The sequence below is a fragment of the Centropristis striata genome, chromosome 6 (genome assembly GCF_030273125.1).
Source record: "Centropristis striata isolate RG_2023a ecotype Rhode Island chromosome 6, C.striata_1.0, whole genome shotgun sequence".
In the NCBI taxonomy this organism is placed as follows: domain Eukaryota; kingdom Metazoa; phylum Chordata; class Actinopteri; order Perciformes; family Serranidae; genus Centropristis; species Centropristis striata.
This window is the reverse complement of record NC_081522.1, coordinates 24,788,033-24,803,871: the sequence shown is the minus strand read 5'-3', so window position 1 is coordinate 24,803,871 and position 15,839 is coordinate 24,788,033. Positions and strand designations below refer to the sequence as shown.

The 15,839-nt window shown below is 37.1% G+C and overlaps 1 protein-coding gene across 2 annotated transcripts; it reads left to right on the top strand.

Moving 5' to 3' along the window:
- The first annotated feature begins 1,999 nt into the window (after window positions 1–1,999).
- Window positions 2,000–15,428, top strand: tnni2a.2 (troponin I type 2a (skeletal, fast), tandem duplicate 2). 2 transcript variants are annotated; one of them, XM_059335246.1, is made up of 8 exons: window positions 2,000–2,217; window positions 2,297–2,366; window positions 11,430–11,465; window positions 11,777–11,813; window positions 11,906–12,034; window positions 12,381–12,470; window positions 12,793–12,969; window positions 14,745–15,428. In XM_059335246.1, exons 3-8 carry the CDS (start codon window positions 11,455–11,457, stop codon window positions 14,823–14,825), a joined length of 525 nt encoding a protein of 174 aa, XP_059191229.1. In that variant the 5' UTR covers window positions 2,000–2,217; window positions 2,297–2,366; window positions 11,430–11,454; the 3' UTR covers window positions 14,826–15,428. The 2 variants fall into 2 exon arrangements, with proteins under 2 accessions (XP_059191229.1, XP_059191230.1); XM_059335247.1 differs by lacking the exons at window positions 2,000–2,217; window positions 2,297–2,366 and adding an exon at window positions 5,725–6,165.
- Window positions 15,429–15,839: the final 411 nt, after the last annotated feature.

The following is a 15,839-nucleotide window of genomic DNA, read 5'->3' as shown; positions in this document are numbered from 1 at the left end:
ATGTTCTCATTAAGCATTGACTTACGTTTGTTAGGTGTGACCACCTATACCTAAAAAAAGAAAAAAATATAAAATAAAGTTAGTAAGATGAATAAACCCTCAAGTATTAAATAAGTGCAATTAAAATGTGTTGATGCTGTCGTTAGTTGTCAACTTACCTCTGGTATACGTGTCTGCAGCTGAGATAGTGAGTGTGTTGAGTGGTGAATGAGATGCAACTTGTGAGTGTAAATGCAATCAGTTTCAGTGTCCTATACATTAAGCGTTAAGAGACCTGTTAAAAAAAAAGTTGTTTTTTTTTTTTTTGATAGGGACAATGCAGTTAACATAGATAACAGGACATGGATCCCATGTGCTGCATAGAGAGATATAGCTTCAGCTAATTCTCAACTCCTGTCCCTAGTTGGGCTTTTACAACTACATGGGTCAATGACGTGATCTAACGCAGTGTCAGTTGGTGTAACCAGTAATTTTTTTTCCATGAAAATCTGATTATATACAGGGAAATAAATGTGAACTAAAAGATGGTATATAACAAATCTTTACATAATTTGCCAAAACTTTTGAAAAAAATGGTTGTATTTAGAATATGTTCTGCTCAATATTGACGAAATGTGTAAATGTAGAAATACTAAAAAAAAAAATTTCACTTGATGTTTTTAAAATTAAGTAATTATATGTATAAGTCCACTTAAATACAGCGTAGGTGGATGAAGAATTTAATATTTATGATTTTTTTGTGGTTACACCATTTGACATATTGCCAACCCTTATTTGTCACTGACCCACATACAATATCACAATACTATAAAAATCCAAAATACAATTAAACCATTGGGTAACAAGACGCTACCTAATTCACTGCAAGACGCTACCTAACTCATTACCAACCCTCCTAGATGTGTGGAGAGTTCACCTAGGTCTGTGTCAACCCTCAAGATTACAAAGGCACAATCCTGCCTCCACATATGTACAAGTGGGCCCTGGTGCAAGACGCTACCGAGGGCTGAGTGAGCCCCGCAAGACGCTAAGGCTTTCAAATCCTGCAGTATACATTACCATTCCCAGTTTTACAACAAATCAGATTCTCTTGAGCGCTTTAAAACGACAAAAGTTTGCCAGAGTTTGTTTTTGCAAAAGGTCAATGTGTGTCAAAGTCCGGATGCAAAGGGGAGATCAGACTGAGCTGCGGCCCTTTTATACCCGACCTGGATCGGCAAACGTTCTGTCTCCATGGCAGCAATTGATGGACAAGGACGAAAGAGAGAAATTAATTTTTATTTTTCATTAATTATTTTTTAATTTTTAATTTTATTTGCACTTGAATATTTTTTTCAGGGATTTGTTAGACCATTAGTTGTAATTTGACATTGAGCTATTACTTACATTGTTAACTTTATACAACCTGAATATGCTCATCAATATCAATCAGGTGACATAAAATAAAAATTAAAAAAACTAAATAAAAATGAGAACAAAACGCACAGTTGAGATTCACTGCAGTAAAATTGGGGAGATGTTGGGAAAAATGTTTCCGTTTCACCACATTATCCACTGAGGTTGTTATTACGGTTTTGTTTTTTTAAATAATTGGTTGATAAATTATTTTTATTTTTTGTATTGTATAAGTTGTAATTTGTATCGTGCATTTTTTATTGGATATTGTTTAATTTGGTGCTTTGGCAATATTAATACCAGAACGTAGTATCCTTATGACTTAAAGCTTGGGGAAAAAATATAAAAAAATAAGTGAAAAATAAACCTCAAGCACTGATTCAGCCAATAACAGGCCTTCAAAGAAGAAATACATACTCATCAATCCAAAAATGTTTTGAAAATAAAACAATCACAAAAAAAGACACTGATTATTTTAAGAAAAAATAGATGGTAACAAAAATTTTTTTCAGTTTTTCCACATTAACCACTGACATAATGTTTTTTTTAATCAATTAGTTTTATGTTTAGCATAAGGTGTCATGAAAATATATATATATATATATATTGAAATAATTCTTAATAATGTGTAAACATTAATATTGTTCGTGTAACCCACATGGTTCCTAAAGCCATTTCTGTAATGTGAAGTGTTTACTATTCCCCACCACAAGGAGGCGCTTTAGCCTCAACTCATGGTCAGGATCATGAGCGCGAGCGCACTTTGACCCGTAGACGTTGACTTGAGAACCTCCCAGTTAGTGAGTAAACTGACGAATATCGGTAAGAAAGACGACATAAAGGTCGAAAATTAATGATTTATCACATTGAAGCACTGTCTAATAAGTCTTTTGTTTTTTAGGAGCAAGAATTGTGCGTTTTGTGGATAAGAGGAGCCGCTTCACTGAGTAGGCCCTCTCAGGAAAACTCCAGTAAGCCTGGTTGCTCCATGCTAAGAGGCTAGGCCTCGTCCGTGATGAGCTGTTGATGTAGCTTGTTGTGTGAAGGTGCCTTTCGTTGAGATACTTCTGACTCATCTCATCTGTAAGTCTATTTAGCCTATCTTTAAGAGTTTTAAAGTGCGCTACAAGGTTTGATTTTCCAATAATATTCTAATAGTTTCCAGCGAATATCAATGTTCAATGTGTATGTGCTGGATAGTGTCGTACCGTATGAAAAGTAAGTGTTTTATGGAGTTGCAGAAGTTGTAGTGGTCTGCATGTAATGTTCAAATTCTGTTATTTAGCTTTTGTCACTTCTTATGTTGCATCTCCTACTATACGAATACATACTTCCTACGGGCACTGCATGAGTTTTATGAATTACTTGTTCCCTTTTAGCCATAGACTGTCTAAAAGCAGTGGACATAGCTAATTGGACCATCATTTACAAAAATGAACATCATGCTGTATTAAAGAATACTTAAAATAGCAATTACCATTAAATTATGAGCAGAATCTTAAGTGCAGGAATAAATTAAGTGAGAAGTTGGTGATTTTCTCAAAGACGTGTATACAAACTTTTTTGCAGGTAGTTGAGCTGCCCTCTGCTGGCCACTGAAAAGAATGCAGATTTAAGAAACTTTGTATGATGTTTGCATAATAAATAGTAAAATGACGGTTTCTATCCACATATGGAGCCATGGTGAATAAGGCCTGAGCAAATAACCCCTATTTTTCCATTATTTCCGGTCTTTTAATTCCCATTGAAAGTTCCCACCTTATAATATTTTTAAAAAAATAAAAATATTTTTGTTTGAGAATACTACTCCTTATCTCCTGATATGCCCAAGCAAAAACAAAATAATCTGCAAAACAGACAGAGCAGCTAACATTGTGTCAGATTGGACAAATTAAATAAATGTAAATATTCAGTCAGAATGAATACTTTTATACTTGAATTCTGGTTTTGAAGATGAGAAACAGTTTGATGTCAATAGGAAATTCTTCATAATGTCTATAATTTAGATTCCAAATAGTTGTGGCCCCAACAAAAGAAGAATTAAATGATTTAACCTACATTTGTTCAAATATTGATTTAATCAGTTTGTCTTTGGGCTTCTATATTAACTGCTGATGACAAAATGCCTCTCTGGTTAAATCACTTTTGTGTATTCTGTCCGTCACAAACTTGATGGCACAAGATAATGCAGATAACAATCTTAAAGGGCGGGTTATTTATAATGAGGCGAGTAGAGGAAGGGGGCAGATGACTGTACTGTATTTCATGACCTTGCCAGCTCATTGGTTTGACCAGTAATCCACTTCCATAAAGAGAGAGTGGAGGATTTAGAGGGGCTATCAGAGATTGCAATATATACCTTCTGTCTGGCCAGGACTCACTCTGTGTCTCAAAACAAGCTGACAACTCTGCCTGTTAAACGTAAGAACTCTCTGTGTGTGTGTTTAGTAGATGAAGAATATTTTTTAGTGGTTTTGCATGCGCATTCTTTGCATAGCAGCAGCTGTAAATGCTTCATCTTGTCGATACGGCTGTTAGGAATTTATGTTTTATTTGTTCAAATCAAATTTTTGCAAGTTGAGGTTGTAGACAAGAAGGTTGTAAGTGAAAATCTTTTGCCTCATTTATTCTCCAAGTGTCCGTTTGAGCTGTTTGTAGCAACATAGTCATGTTTGTGGTGTTTTTTGTATTCCTTGATGTATATTTGAGTATACTTGTATACTTTGACGTGTTTTAGCAATTGCACCATTTGTAGTTGAGGTTTAATTGCTATCAGAGTATTTTATTACACTTTTACTGTTACATAAGGCTAAAAATTTGGAAAATTTGTTGTTTTCATTGTTTGTTTTTTTTTTCGTATTCGTCGTATTCTTATATCCTGAGTATTTTTTTAAGAGTAGTTTTTATTTTATTTGGATCTGTTTCAAAACACGGTGTCAGACAAGTGATGTACGGCCTGGTGATAGTGGCACGCTGAAAGCCAACACCACTACAAGGCACGAACTTGAAAGCGGATCCGTCAGTGTTTATCCTCCTGTCAGCACCCAGGGGTTCGTAGGAAAACCTGGTCTAATCCGCAGCGGCTGCCAACCTCAGTCACTGTCTTCACTTTGCACTTCACTTTAATCCCCGCACACCAAATTTAGCCTGTTTTCTTCACAAACATTTAGATGTTTATTTATACAAAACAAGATTCCTACAGTAGACAAGCTTTTACCACAGCTTTAGGTCCAGTCTTCTCCTAAACAAAACATTTTCTTTTAGATTTATTTTAGATATAAGTGTAGCTTTAGTTTATATGGGAATATATTACACTTTTGCTGTATCTTTCAGAGACTTAGTGACAGTTAAAGTTTTCAGTCTCCTGGTTTGAAACCTCAGTTACTTGTATTTTACTTGAGTATTTCGATTTTCTGATACCTCTACTACACTACATTTTGAGGTAACTCTACACTATATTAAGCTGACCGCTTTAATTACAGATCAAGATTTAACTTCAATGTTAATATGTATCCTCTTTGTAACAATAAAATCCTGCTTATTTAAGTTATCAGAAGCATTGTAAATAATACCTAAATTACAGGATCAAACAATCTGAGTGGGCTAATTTTGCATATATAATAATTTTATTTTTGATACCTTCAGTAAATGATTCAACGTCCATTTGTTCAAATATTGATGTAATCTGTTTGTTTTTTGGCTTCTATTTTAACTTCTGATCACAAAATGCCTCTGTGGTTACATCACTTTTCTGCATTCTGTCCGTCAGAAACTTAATGGCACAAGATAATGCAGATAACAATCTTAAAGGGCGGGTTATTTGCTGATATGCTGATACTTCTGTACTTTGACTTTGACTTGAGTAAAACATCTTAATACTTTTTCTGTAACTGATCGTCACTTGTCTCACCAGTTTGAACTCCAGTGACCAAATGAGTTTGAATGTTTAAGCAACTTAAAAGTTGTATTTTAGGTCTTTTAAAACCATCTCTCCAACAATAATGGAGTTTTTTCTCCTCTGTAATATAACAGGCCAGCACAACAAGAGTCTCCTCTTCGCCCTATCTTTAAATGTTATTGTACCCTCTTGTCTTTTTTTGTCCGTGTGAAGAAGATGAACTGTACGTGCATCTGAGGTCAGCCCAACAGCGAGTTATATTTACGGTTCACTGTCACGTCTTGCCCATCCGAGGGATGTTCTGCGGTGTTGGCTTACTACTAACCCGTCCTCCTTCCCCTCCAGAGACAATCCCACACATAACACACACACTCACACTTACTTAAGACAAGAATCAGGCCCCAAATTTAACCCTGCCGATATTATTGCATCTCCAGAGCAACATGTTGTTATGTCCCGCGAGTGTCCAGTGTCCTAAAATACATTGTCAGCCCCTGAGGTACCCCCCTGCCAGGTGTTGGTTTAGAGACGGCGGCCATTTGTTCCCAGGGCAGCTATGTGTTTTGGGATGCCTGCGCTGGTTGTCAGACATCTTTTCTTTTTAAGACGAGCCTGCTGTCACTTATATTTTTCTCCATAATGAAGATGTTAGGAACAGCTGAGGCTCCAGGAATAGAGTCCTAATCCAGTGCTCTGTCACAGCTCCTAAACCTCACAGGCAGCCTGGCCTCTGAGTAGCTCTGGAAGTGGCCTCAAAGTCCTCCAGATTCATACGTAAAGGGTCGGTTTACCCAGTCTAAGGGTAGTTATTCATGCAGATAGCACTGGAGAAGAACAATCAATCAAGGACTGCACTGAAGTACAATTATATGGTACTTGTTTAATTTAATATTTCCATTTTCTGCTACGTTATACTTCCATTCCACTATTCTTCTACATTTTGACATTGATTTGTTGATTTTATGATTTAAAAAAAAAAGATTTTATGTCTTCACATGCCTATTTTATTTTGTGCGGGCAGTGCATTTTATTTTTTTATTTTTATTCTATTTTATCTTATTGTATTTTATGTTTTTTATTGTGCTTTTATTCTGTTATCTATTTATTGTGTTTTTGTGCAGCACTCTGTTTGCTATAAACGTGCTAAATATACTATATATATACTTACTGGTTACTTTTCAGATTAAGATTTATATATAATAGTGCAGTGCCTGTAGGAAGTATGTATTCGTATAGTGGGAGATAAAGTAGATGAAACACTGACTTTTCATAAGGTACCACACCATCCAGCACATATTGAACATTAATATTCACTGGAAACTATTGGAATATTATTGGAAAATCGAACCTTGTAGCGCACTTTAAAACTCTGAAAGATACGTAGGCTAAATAGACTTAGAGATCAGATGAGTCAGGGTGGAAATCCAGAGTGAAGTGGAGCCTGGGATTCTGTGGGTGGTGGTGCATGGCCATTCTTAATTGGTGGGGCGGAGCTCCCCTAAATGGCGTCCAATCAGAAACAGTGCAATGCTGCAACACGTCCTACGTTAATAGTGATATTTTGAAAAATGAATTAAAAAAATTTTCAAAATTGAAATCTGAGGTCAGTCTGACCAACGGTCAGAGAGATATGCCCTAGACTCACTCACACACATACACTTTTTGCTTTTATATATATATATATATATATATATATATATATATATATATATATATATATACAAACATATGATAGCTTTAGAGATACAATGCATTTTAAGATAAAAACCAATAGTTCACAACCTCTTTGCTGTGTGCTATCTTATAAAAAGCAGTGTCTGGTTTCATTTTAACAGCTGTTGGGGCTCTTAGAAGAAAAATGATGCTTTTTATTCTTTGACATCATAACATGTGTTTCTTAGTTAAAAAGACAATGTTGGGGATGGGGACTAACAATTAGCAAAGCTGAGTGTTGTTAAGCTGTATGTCTACGTAGCCGACATCGTAGTTCGTTTTCCTTAACTCAGCTTCACTCTTAAAACCCCCTCAAAATATTGTGTTGGCATCACTATGCATCAGTGTCAATTTAAAATGATGTTGGTCTTTAGTGATGTGTCAGGGAACATCCAATCCACGTCCAGCACAGAAATCAATTAGAGTGGAGGCGATGTCAGACTGAAGGCGAAACTGAAAAAAACAAGGTGACAATTCAATTGTCTGATATCAGTCAACAATATTTTCCAAAAGCATGGTTGAGATAAACTCTACAGAACAAAACATTAGAATTTTCGCCCATTAATCTCTTACAACCCCTCAGATTTGTCAGATCACCTTTTGCAGGCACCTGACCCCTGATTTGGAACTGCTGGACTAAACTAGCTTATTAAGTACGTAGAGCCAGCTCCATCTGCTGCTCTAGCATCAATACATTGGTATATTATTCATATAATAAGGTCCAAATGGACATTTTACTTCAGAACACCCTCAAATATATTTCACTTTGATACTATAAGTACATGGAGCTGATTATACTTCTGTATTTGAACTTTGAATGCAGGACTTTAACTTTTAATGGACTATATTCAGATTTTTTTATTATTATTTAAGTAATAGATCTGAGTTTAAGGTTTAGCTATTCTGAGATTTCTGCCTCTGATAAATGGAATTTCCTTTGTGGTGCTCAGAGCAAATTAACAGAATATTTAAAAAGTGAATCAGTGATGAGGGGTCGAAATGGGAGTGTGTCTATGTTCCCTGGGTCCTATGTTCCCCTCTTTGTATGAGACTGGGGAACATATGACCCTTTTTCCCCGATTTTCCCAAAAGGGTCCTATGTTCCCCGGTCTGTTACTTTTTCCACCATTACTGCCAAATTCCATGGCAAATAAGCCTATGTAGGCCTACGGGCTGTTTCACACGCGTATGCAAATAACCTAACCCTAACCCTTCCAGGGAAAAACGTGGAACATAGGACCTTTTTTCGGATGACCCCGTCAAAAATCATACTTTAATCTTAATGAATTTACATTTAAGATTTAGATTTTAGATTTTCGGTTGGGGAACAAATAATGGTTGAAAAGTTTTGTGAGAGATGTAATCATTTTCTTGTGCAGTGATTATTCTGTTGGGAATGTAAAGCACATTTATCTTCTATATTTTAAATATTACACCTGTTAATGTGTGTTTAAAAGTGATATGGAGAAAAAAACAATTTTCTTAAATGATTTAGCTGCTGTCAACTCAGCAGCTGCAGCTGCAACAATAACATGACTGATAACAGCAGCAGCAGGCATGATGATTACCTCCCAAGCTTCATGTAACTTGATGAAATGCTGAAGTAACTGAAGCTCATTCTAAAGCTTACTAAGTTATGTAACATTGTTATGTTTGATGTAAAGTGCAGATGAAGCAACAAGAGTTTAGTCAGTTTTTAGACATGGATGTATAAAGAGTACTGGATACAGCGTTAGACGTGGGGCCCTGATCATTCCTATGAAAGTCGGTTGTACCCTGGCTATGCCAGACTAATTTTCAGATGCATATTAGTCTGTAACCTTTCAGTTTATTTTCAATTTCCAAGGGGTCTTAAAAATGGCACAGACCCCTGTAAAAACCAACAACCAAACAAGGATGTGGCACCACACCAATGGTAATTGGTTTTCAAGCAGGAAAAACATGGCAGTCACAAATTTTTCGTCACTTTCTGCCTACAGCTGAACAGAAACAAAAAAAAGTGTTTCTGAAACATTTGCAGAGAAAAACAAGAGAAAACAAAACACGAGATGGTGGATTCGACTGGTTTTCAGGCTAGTTCAGTTGAACATTAAGCCAAAAATGTTTAACTCTCATGTAAAAAACTAACCAAATATTTAATGGAACTTCCCATTGAGCATGGGGGCAAATTTAATAAGGATAAATATATTTAAGCATGCAGCTCCAAATATTATCAGACTCGCTTAATCAAATTCAGATAGTAAAACAAGTCATTTCATGGGAGTTTTGACACTTAAAAAATGTATCCAGTGCTTTACAAACTTTTTGGACCCCGTCAGATCACGTTGTACCCAGAAGTTGTAATTACACAGGTTGGCCACTATAGGGCTGTTTCCACTACCGGGCAATACCCGGAATGAGGTGGGTCTCACTCGCCGAAACACCCCTAATTTGAATTAGAGCAGTCCGGAGTGGTCTTTTAACGGGACTTTTTTAGTCCCTGTGAAAGAGCAGGGACTTTTTTCTCCCCTGAAAACAGCCTGGTTACTGATTGGATAGCTCGCTAAGCGGGGTGTAGCGTAGTACTCGATGCCACAACAACACACGCCATTTGTAAAGCCAGCGAAGCAGTGTTGCGGACTTAGCGACTTTGTTGCTATACTTAGCAACTTTTCGGCCCTTCTTAAGGAGCTGCGGGGGCCGGTGGCTTGTTACGAGTCGAAGTGGCACATTCCTCCTGCAGCAGTCTTTCCCAGCTGCAGTCACAGAGCCGGCTAACAGTTAGCTCTGTAGCAGTGTACAGTGTATATGTGCTAGTGCTGCACGTTCACTTAGCAATCTCTGTTTGTTTACAACAAGCACCAGACACTCTGTGCACAATTAGCGATGCCGGTTAATTCCCGATCACTATGTTTATGATCAGCGGAGACGCTGTGCATAATTAGCCATGCTGCTTTCTTTATGATCAGCTGCTGACATTGTGCACAGTTAGCGACGGCAGCCACAGTTGCGTCTCCCATGTTTAATCAGTCTCAACTATCGAAAACCATACGTCACCTCCGGAGTCTCGTAAATCCCTCTGGGGGCCTTTTTGTAATGGATTTCCCGGTTGCCACTCTTCCCCCTAAAGGAAACACGGCTTATGTGAAATGGCCTTAAGCCTGTTGCTCTGCCTGGGGGCTTTGTTTTAGAGGCATGTCATGGACAAGTGAACAGTTTGGCCTGCTATAGCATTCTTCACTAACATGCTAAAATCTAGCACCTTTTTCTACTTTAGCATTAGCCAAGTTCAGCATTGGCTTCAAGAGTTCAGCCATCAGTTTTAGAGATATCCTGCCATGAAGTGAGAAGTCAGGTATAAATTTTAAACTGTTGGTGGCGCTAACAGAACAGTCAGTGGATCGCCTCATGACTCATCCTGTGTGGATTGTAAATGTCTGAAAGAAAATGTAATGCCAATCCGTCTAATAGTTGTGGAGATATTTGCACTGCAACACGTAGGCTACAGTGTCTGCTCCACTGTCCCCAAAGCCATGCTGCTAAAAATAGTAGTCTTTAGGCATTAACACGGCCTCGGTTACAAAGTTCAGTTCCACTAAATGTCCTGGAGTTCACATTGAAGTCTTAAGATAGAATTCAAATGATCCAAAAATGAAATGTGAGTCAGGTGAGTCACTACACCAGGGAGGGATTAGAAGGAGCAGACATGGTTACAAACATGAGGGAATTGGACTCAATTTAACAATGATGAATAGTTTGTCATATTTAGATAGATATCACACCATTGTGCATATGTTTTCATTAAATATCATATGAGTCATAGTAAGAGAATACATTGAGAATACATACGTAAATTGACTGTTAGTCAGTTTATATTGTATATAGACTGATTAATGACAATTATTTATGCATTATTATGTGCATTTGTGATGCTGAATATTGCTGCTATTCGTTTGTTTGTATGGCTTTCAAACATATTTGTAATATTTGTATTTTCTGTTCATGTGTGTGAATGAATTCTCTATGTGCATTGTGTTTGCTTGTCTGGAATTGTGCCTTGAGGGATGAATAAAGTATTTTGAACTGAATTAATACAAACAATAGAGGTGAAGAGGGTGTTGCCAGAGAAAGGATGACCTTGTTAATTGTTGAGGAATAAAATAAGTGTTATTTAAAAAAAATCTTCAGTCGTTAATGTTACTTTTTGTTCCCTTCTAAAGTATCATATACAGCTATGGGAACACTTGAAACCTCATAGTGAGAGAATGATTAATTTAAACTAGTATAAAGTAGGATCTGTTTGATATGAATTGAGAACACTGTATAGCAGCTGTGTTAATAACAGGACACAGCATAAAGACGTGTTGGGAATCACTTAGAATTGGTCTCTACATTTAGTTTACAATATAATTTTCATGCTGTGTTTCATGTTTTTTCCTTCCAGATAACATCAGGATCCTGCAGCAAAGATGCCAGAGGAGTGAGAGTTCATTCATTTGCTTTTGCTGTGTCTACTTGCATGTGTTTTTTTTAAATTGCAGTTTGTAAAGCTGTCAGAGCTACCATACCCTTTACATGCCAAAATTAATCAATTTAAAGTGTGAAAATAAGTTTTTTCTCAGTGTGTTGGCATTTGTTTCTATTTTATGGGACATTTACTTTTCTAAAGCAGTTTTGTCATCACAACATTATTTTAAACAACACACTCAAAAAACTTAATAGCAGGTTTATGGATTTATTTGTAAAGTAATGGCCCAGATGTCTGATCATCTTTTGTGTTTTTACTTGCAGGAAAAGACTCTCGGCAAGGCGCAAGCATACTCTGAAAGTAAGACATTAGTACAATTAGATTATTTTTTAAGATGCTGCTTTAAAATGTGAGCTGAAGATAATTAAGTTGCACATTGGTGTCATTCACAGGGATGTATGCTGCAAGTGGCAACTACTTTGTTGGAGGCTGAGGACTCAACAAAGGCGGATGAGAGGGAGAAGTTCCTGGCAGATAAATGTCCTCCTCTGGAGGTGCCGTACTCCAGGGACGAGCTCTTGGTGAGACAGAAAGGGACCTAGATGCTAATCCAGGACTAACCTTATGCTTCTATTGTGAAGTTGAAAGAATATTTGCTTAAACAAAGCTGCTTGTTGATTACAGCTTGTTATAGACATTATTGTGGACTTAACACTGACACAGAAAGCTGTTCCTGTTCATTTGTTAACACATTTTCATGGAGTATAGATTTCCTGGTGCAAATTTGTACAGATTTTGTCTCTGTTTTGTGGATTAAAACTGGAAGAAGATATTTTCATTAAATGTATGTAATATTAATTTGGTGTAAGCTTGCAACCAGCCAACAAGCTCAACAAAAACAACTATTGAATACTGTTTTCTCTTCAGGAACTTTGCAAGAAACTCCATGAGCAGATTGACATCAGTGAGGAGGAGAGATACTGCATCGAGTTCAAACTGAACATGGTTCTGAATGAGGTAAGACCATGTTGTTCAGGCTCCTTTACAATCATTTGAACATTATGCATTGCTGTAGATATGAGCCCAACCTTAAACATCTACAGCAGTCAAATGCAACATACACATTAATGCAGCAATGATATTAATGAAAAAAAAACAACCATCAAATATAATTTGAAAACACTGAGAGGAAACATTTAATGAACACTGAACACTTTTAATGCTTTCGCTTTTGATACTTTAAGTACATTTTGCTCATAATATGTACATACTTTTATGTATGTATAAATTAAGTACCAGTAATAAAAAGTATACGCATCTCTTCTGAATCCTCTTGAAGGTCAGAGACCTCAACATTAAGATTGTGGATCTGAGGGGAAAGTTCAAGAGACCCCGTCTGAAGAAAGTGCGTATGTCTGCTGACGCCATGCTGAAGGCTCTACTGGGCTCCAAGCACACAGTCAACATGGACCTGAGGGCCAACCTGAAGCAGGTCAAGAAGGAGGTCAAAGAGGAGGTGAGCTGCTACCTGCTGTTACCCTGTAGAGGCTTGCCGGAAAAACAATTGCGAAACCTGTTAGAGGGCTAAACACTTACTCATAGAATTGAAATTACATTTGGTAACTACTCGTTCCTATGACCTATCTACGAGACTTTTGGTACTATACTGTGCCAAAATGTGAGTGTCCTCCCCCAAAGTATCAGTGCCTTCTAGTGGCCGTAGTAATTGTGAATAATGCCAATATGTGCTGCTTTGACTCGTTCTCACTCTTCTTAATAAGCTGCGGGGGCCGGCGGCTCGTTAAGAAGAGCCACTAGCCCCCGCTGCTCGTTAAGAATAGTAATGAACAAGTCTCCAATAACACCAGAAATAGTCGCTGGATTTGTCACCAGTCGCTTTTTTGAAAAATGGTCAGAAATGGTCTGAAAAGTCGCTAAAATATAGCAACAAAGTCGCTAAGTTGGCAACACTGCTTGGCCGGATTTTACAAATGGTGTGTTTTGTTGTGGCGTCGAGTACTACGTCACATCCAGCTTAGTGTTCTATCCAATCAGCAACCAGGCTTTTTTCAGGGAAGAAAAATGGCCCTACTCTTCAACAGGGCCGAAAAAAGTCACATCAAAAGACCGCTACAGACGGCTCATATTCAAATTAGGGACGTTTCGGCGAGTGAGACCCACCTCATTCCAGGTATTGGGCTGTAGTGGAAACACCCTTAATGTAGGGTGTAAAAGCAAAGGGGGAAGCAAGGACACGGAGTTAAAGAATGACAAGGTCCACCTATGGTGGAGGTGGTGGATGGGTCAAACAGAGTGCTCAGACCAAGGATACCAGTGTTTGTTTTGTGTGTGAAACCAAAATTAGACAATGCTATTTGAAATAACTTTCAGTAACTACCTCACTTCTAGCTGTTACTACCAATATTAACTATCTTTTGTGACACATAAACATGTCATTTTGCCCGAACCTTAAGAAAGCCATTCCATTGTCTAAATCTAACAAAACTTCTACACTTCTGTTCACAGTTCTCCTGTGCAATCAGGGATTACTTAGCCTGGCTAACTCCAGACTATATCACACATGAGATATAGTCTGGAGACCACCTATTCATTTTTCCATAGAGGAGGCATGGTTTAAGATTGTCCAGAGCCGTTTATTGGGCGCTATGAATGTCTATCATAAGCGTCTGTACGTAGCTCTTAGCCAATCGTCAGGGTCTCGCTAAACCCCATTAGCTTAGCATCTACCGGGGCTAGTTGGTAGATTAGGCTTTTGCCAAATCCTGTTTCTCAGCAAGGCTAAAACATCCTTTTTGGTGGTGATAAAGGAGTGTAAAGTCAAACGTTGTTCTTCTTTTAAAATAAACTTTGGCTCTAAACTATTTTAAACACTGTCTACAGCTAGATCCAAAGAGAGCTTGGCGTCTGCTGCAGCCATGTTGGATCCCATGCCGCTTCGAAACGAAATCGAGCGTGCAAGGCAGCATTGGTATACCCAGGCTAGGAATTACTACAAATGTTGGCTTACCAGTTTTTCTCCAACCTGACTGTGTTTGAGAAAAGTTGCCCTGTTCCCAGATCTTCCTAACCCATAGAGTAAATGGCCAAACCAATAAAAATCAGATCTAATTAGTTATCAGCTCAAATTATCCTGGCTGATCCTGGCTCATCAAAAATAAAGCTCAATGCCATTTGGCTCTTGGATTTCTAAGATTTTCTAATATTGTTGTTCTTGTTCATCATTTTACTGGTCATCACTTTAACTAAATAACATATCATCTGTATCCACAGGACAAGCAGCTGCGTGATGTGGGAGACTGGCGTAAGAACATTGAAGACAAGTCTGATAGGAAGAAGATGTTTGATAGTTAAACGTGATCTATCATTCACTGTTGTGCTTGTCAGAATTAGGGTCTAATGTCGTTGTCACTGAAGAGTTTTATTCTGAAAATGCTGCATATCTAAACCTACCATTTACTTTTATTGTAACAGATAAGACGTGAGCACAGTGGAGGTTTTACTGATAAACAGTGTGATTATCTTGGATACTTTATCAACTAGAACTACACACCTTAAAAGAGATTATAGTGTTTGTGTGCTGCTAGTATGATACAGTAAGTGATGAACGTAATCTCCTTAGTTGGTTTACAGGATTTAAAAGTGATAATAACTGCACATGTAAACATAAAATTATACTCAACCTTTTACCCTTTTTATTTAGACCACTAAAATATATTTTTAAGAGTTACACTAAATGTAAAATCTGTAATACATTTGAGGTAGATGAAGCAGGGTTTGGTAGTTTTTTGGATATCTGACATCGGAACAAAACTCTTCAGTTGAGTCTAAGCTGCCTTCTGCTTTCGCCTGTATTGACACTGTACTGTGATGTATTTGTACTGTAAGTACTGATGTCAGTATTAGTACATGAATCCTGAATAAAACCTGCTTTCGTTCTGTGAAGGCTGATTGGCACTTCTGCATCCAAACATTGCTGTGCTTGCAACATACCTTTCTTAAACCAAAAGCTACTTATTTTTTCTTCTATTTAATTTAAAATACAAAATTTAAATTACTTTATTAACTTTAACGTGTTGACTTAAGATAATTTCAATGACTAAAGACTGGGACACCCTGATAATAGTGGTTTAGATTCTCATCTTTAAGATTATATGATACTATTTTTTATTTTATTTTTTTACTTTTATCACAAATAAGGCATAATTCACACTTGTTTTAGCAACTGTCTTATGATCTTAATTGTATTACAGGAATAAAATAAAACTAGTGTCACATAAATGTGAAGCTGAATATTTAACCTGTCTCCTTTGTATAAAAAAAAATATGAGAATTTTGTTTTCTTACAAGCAGACAACATTTTTAGGC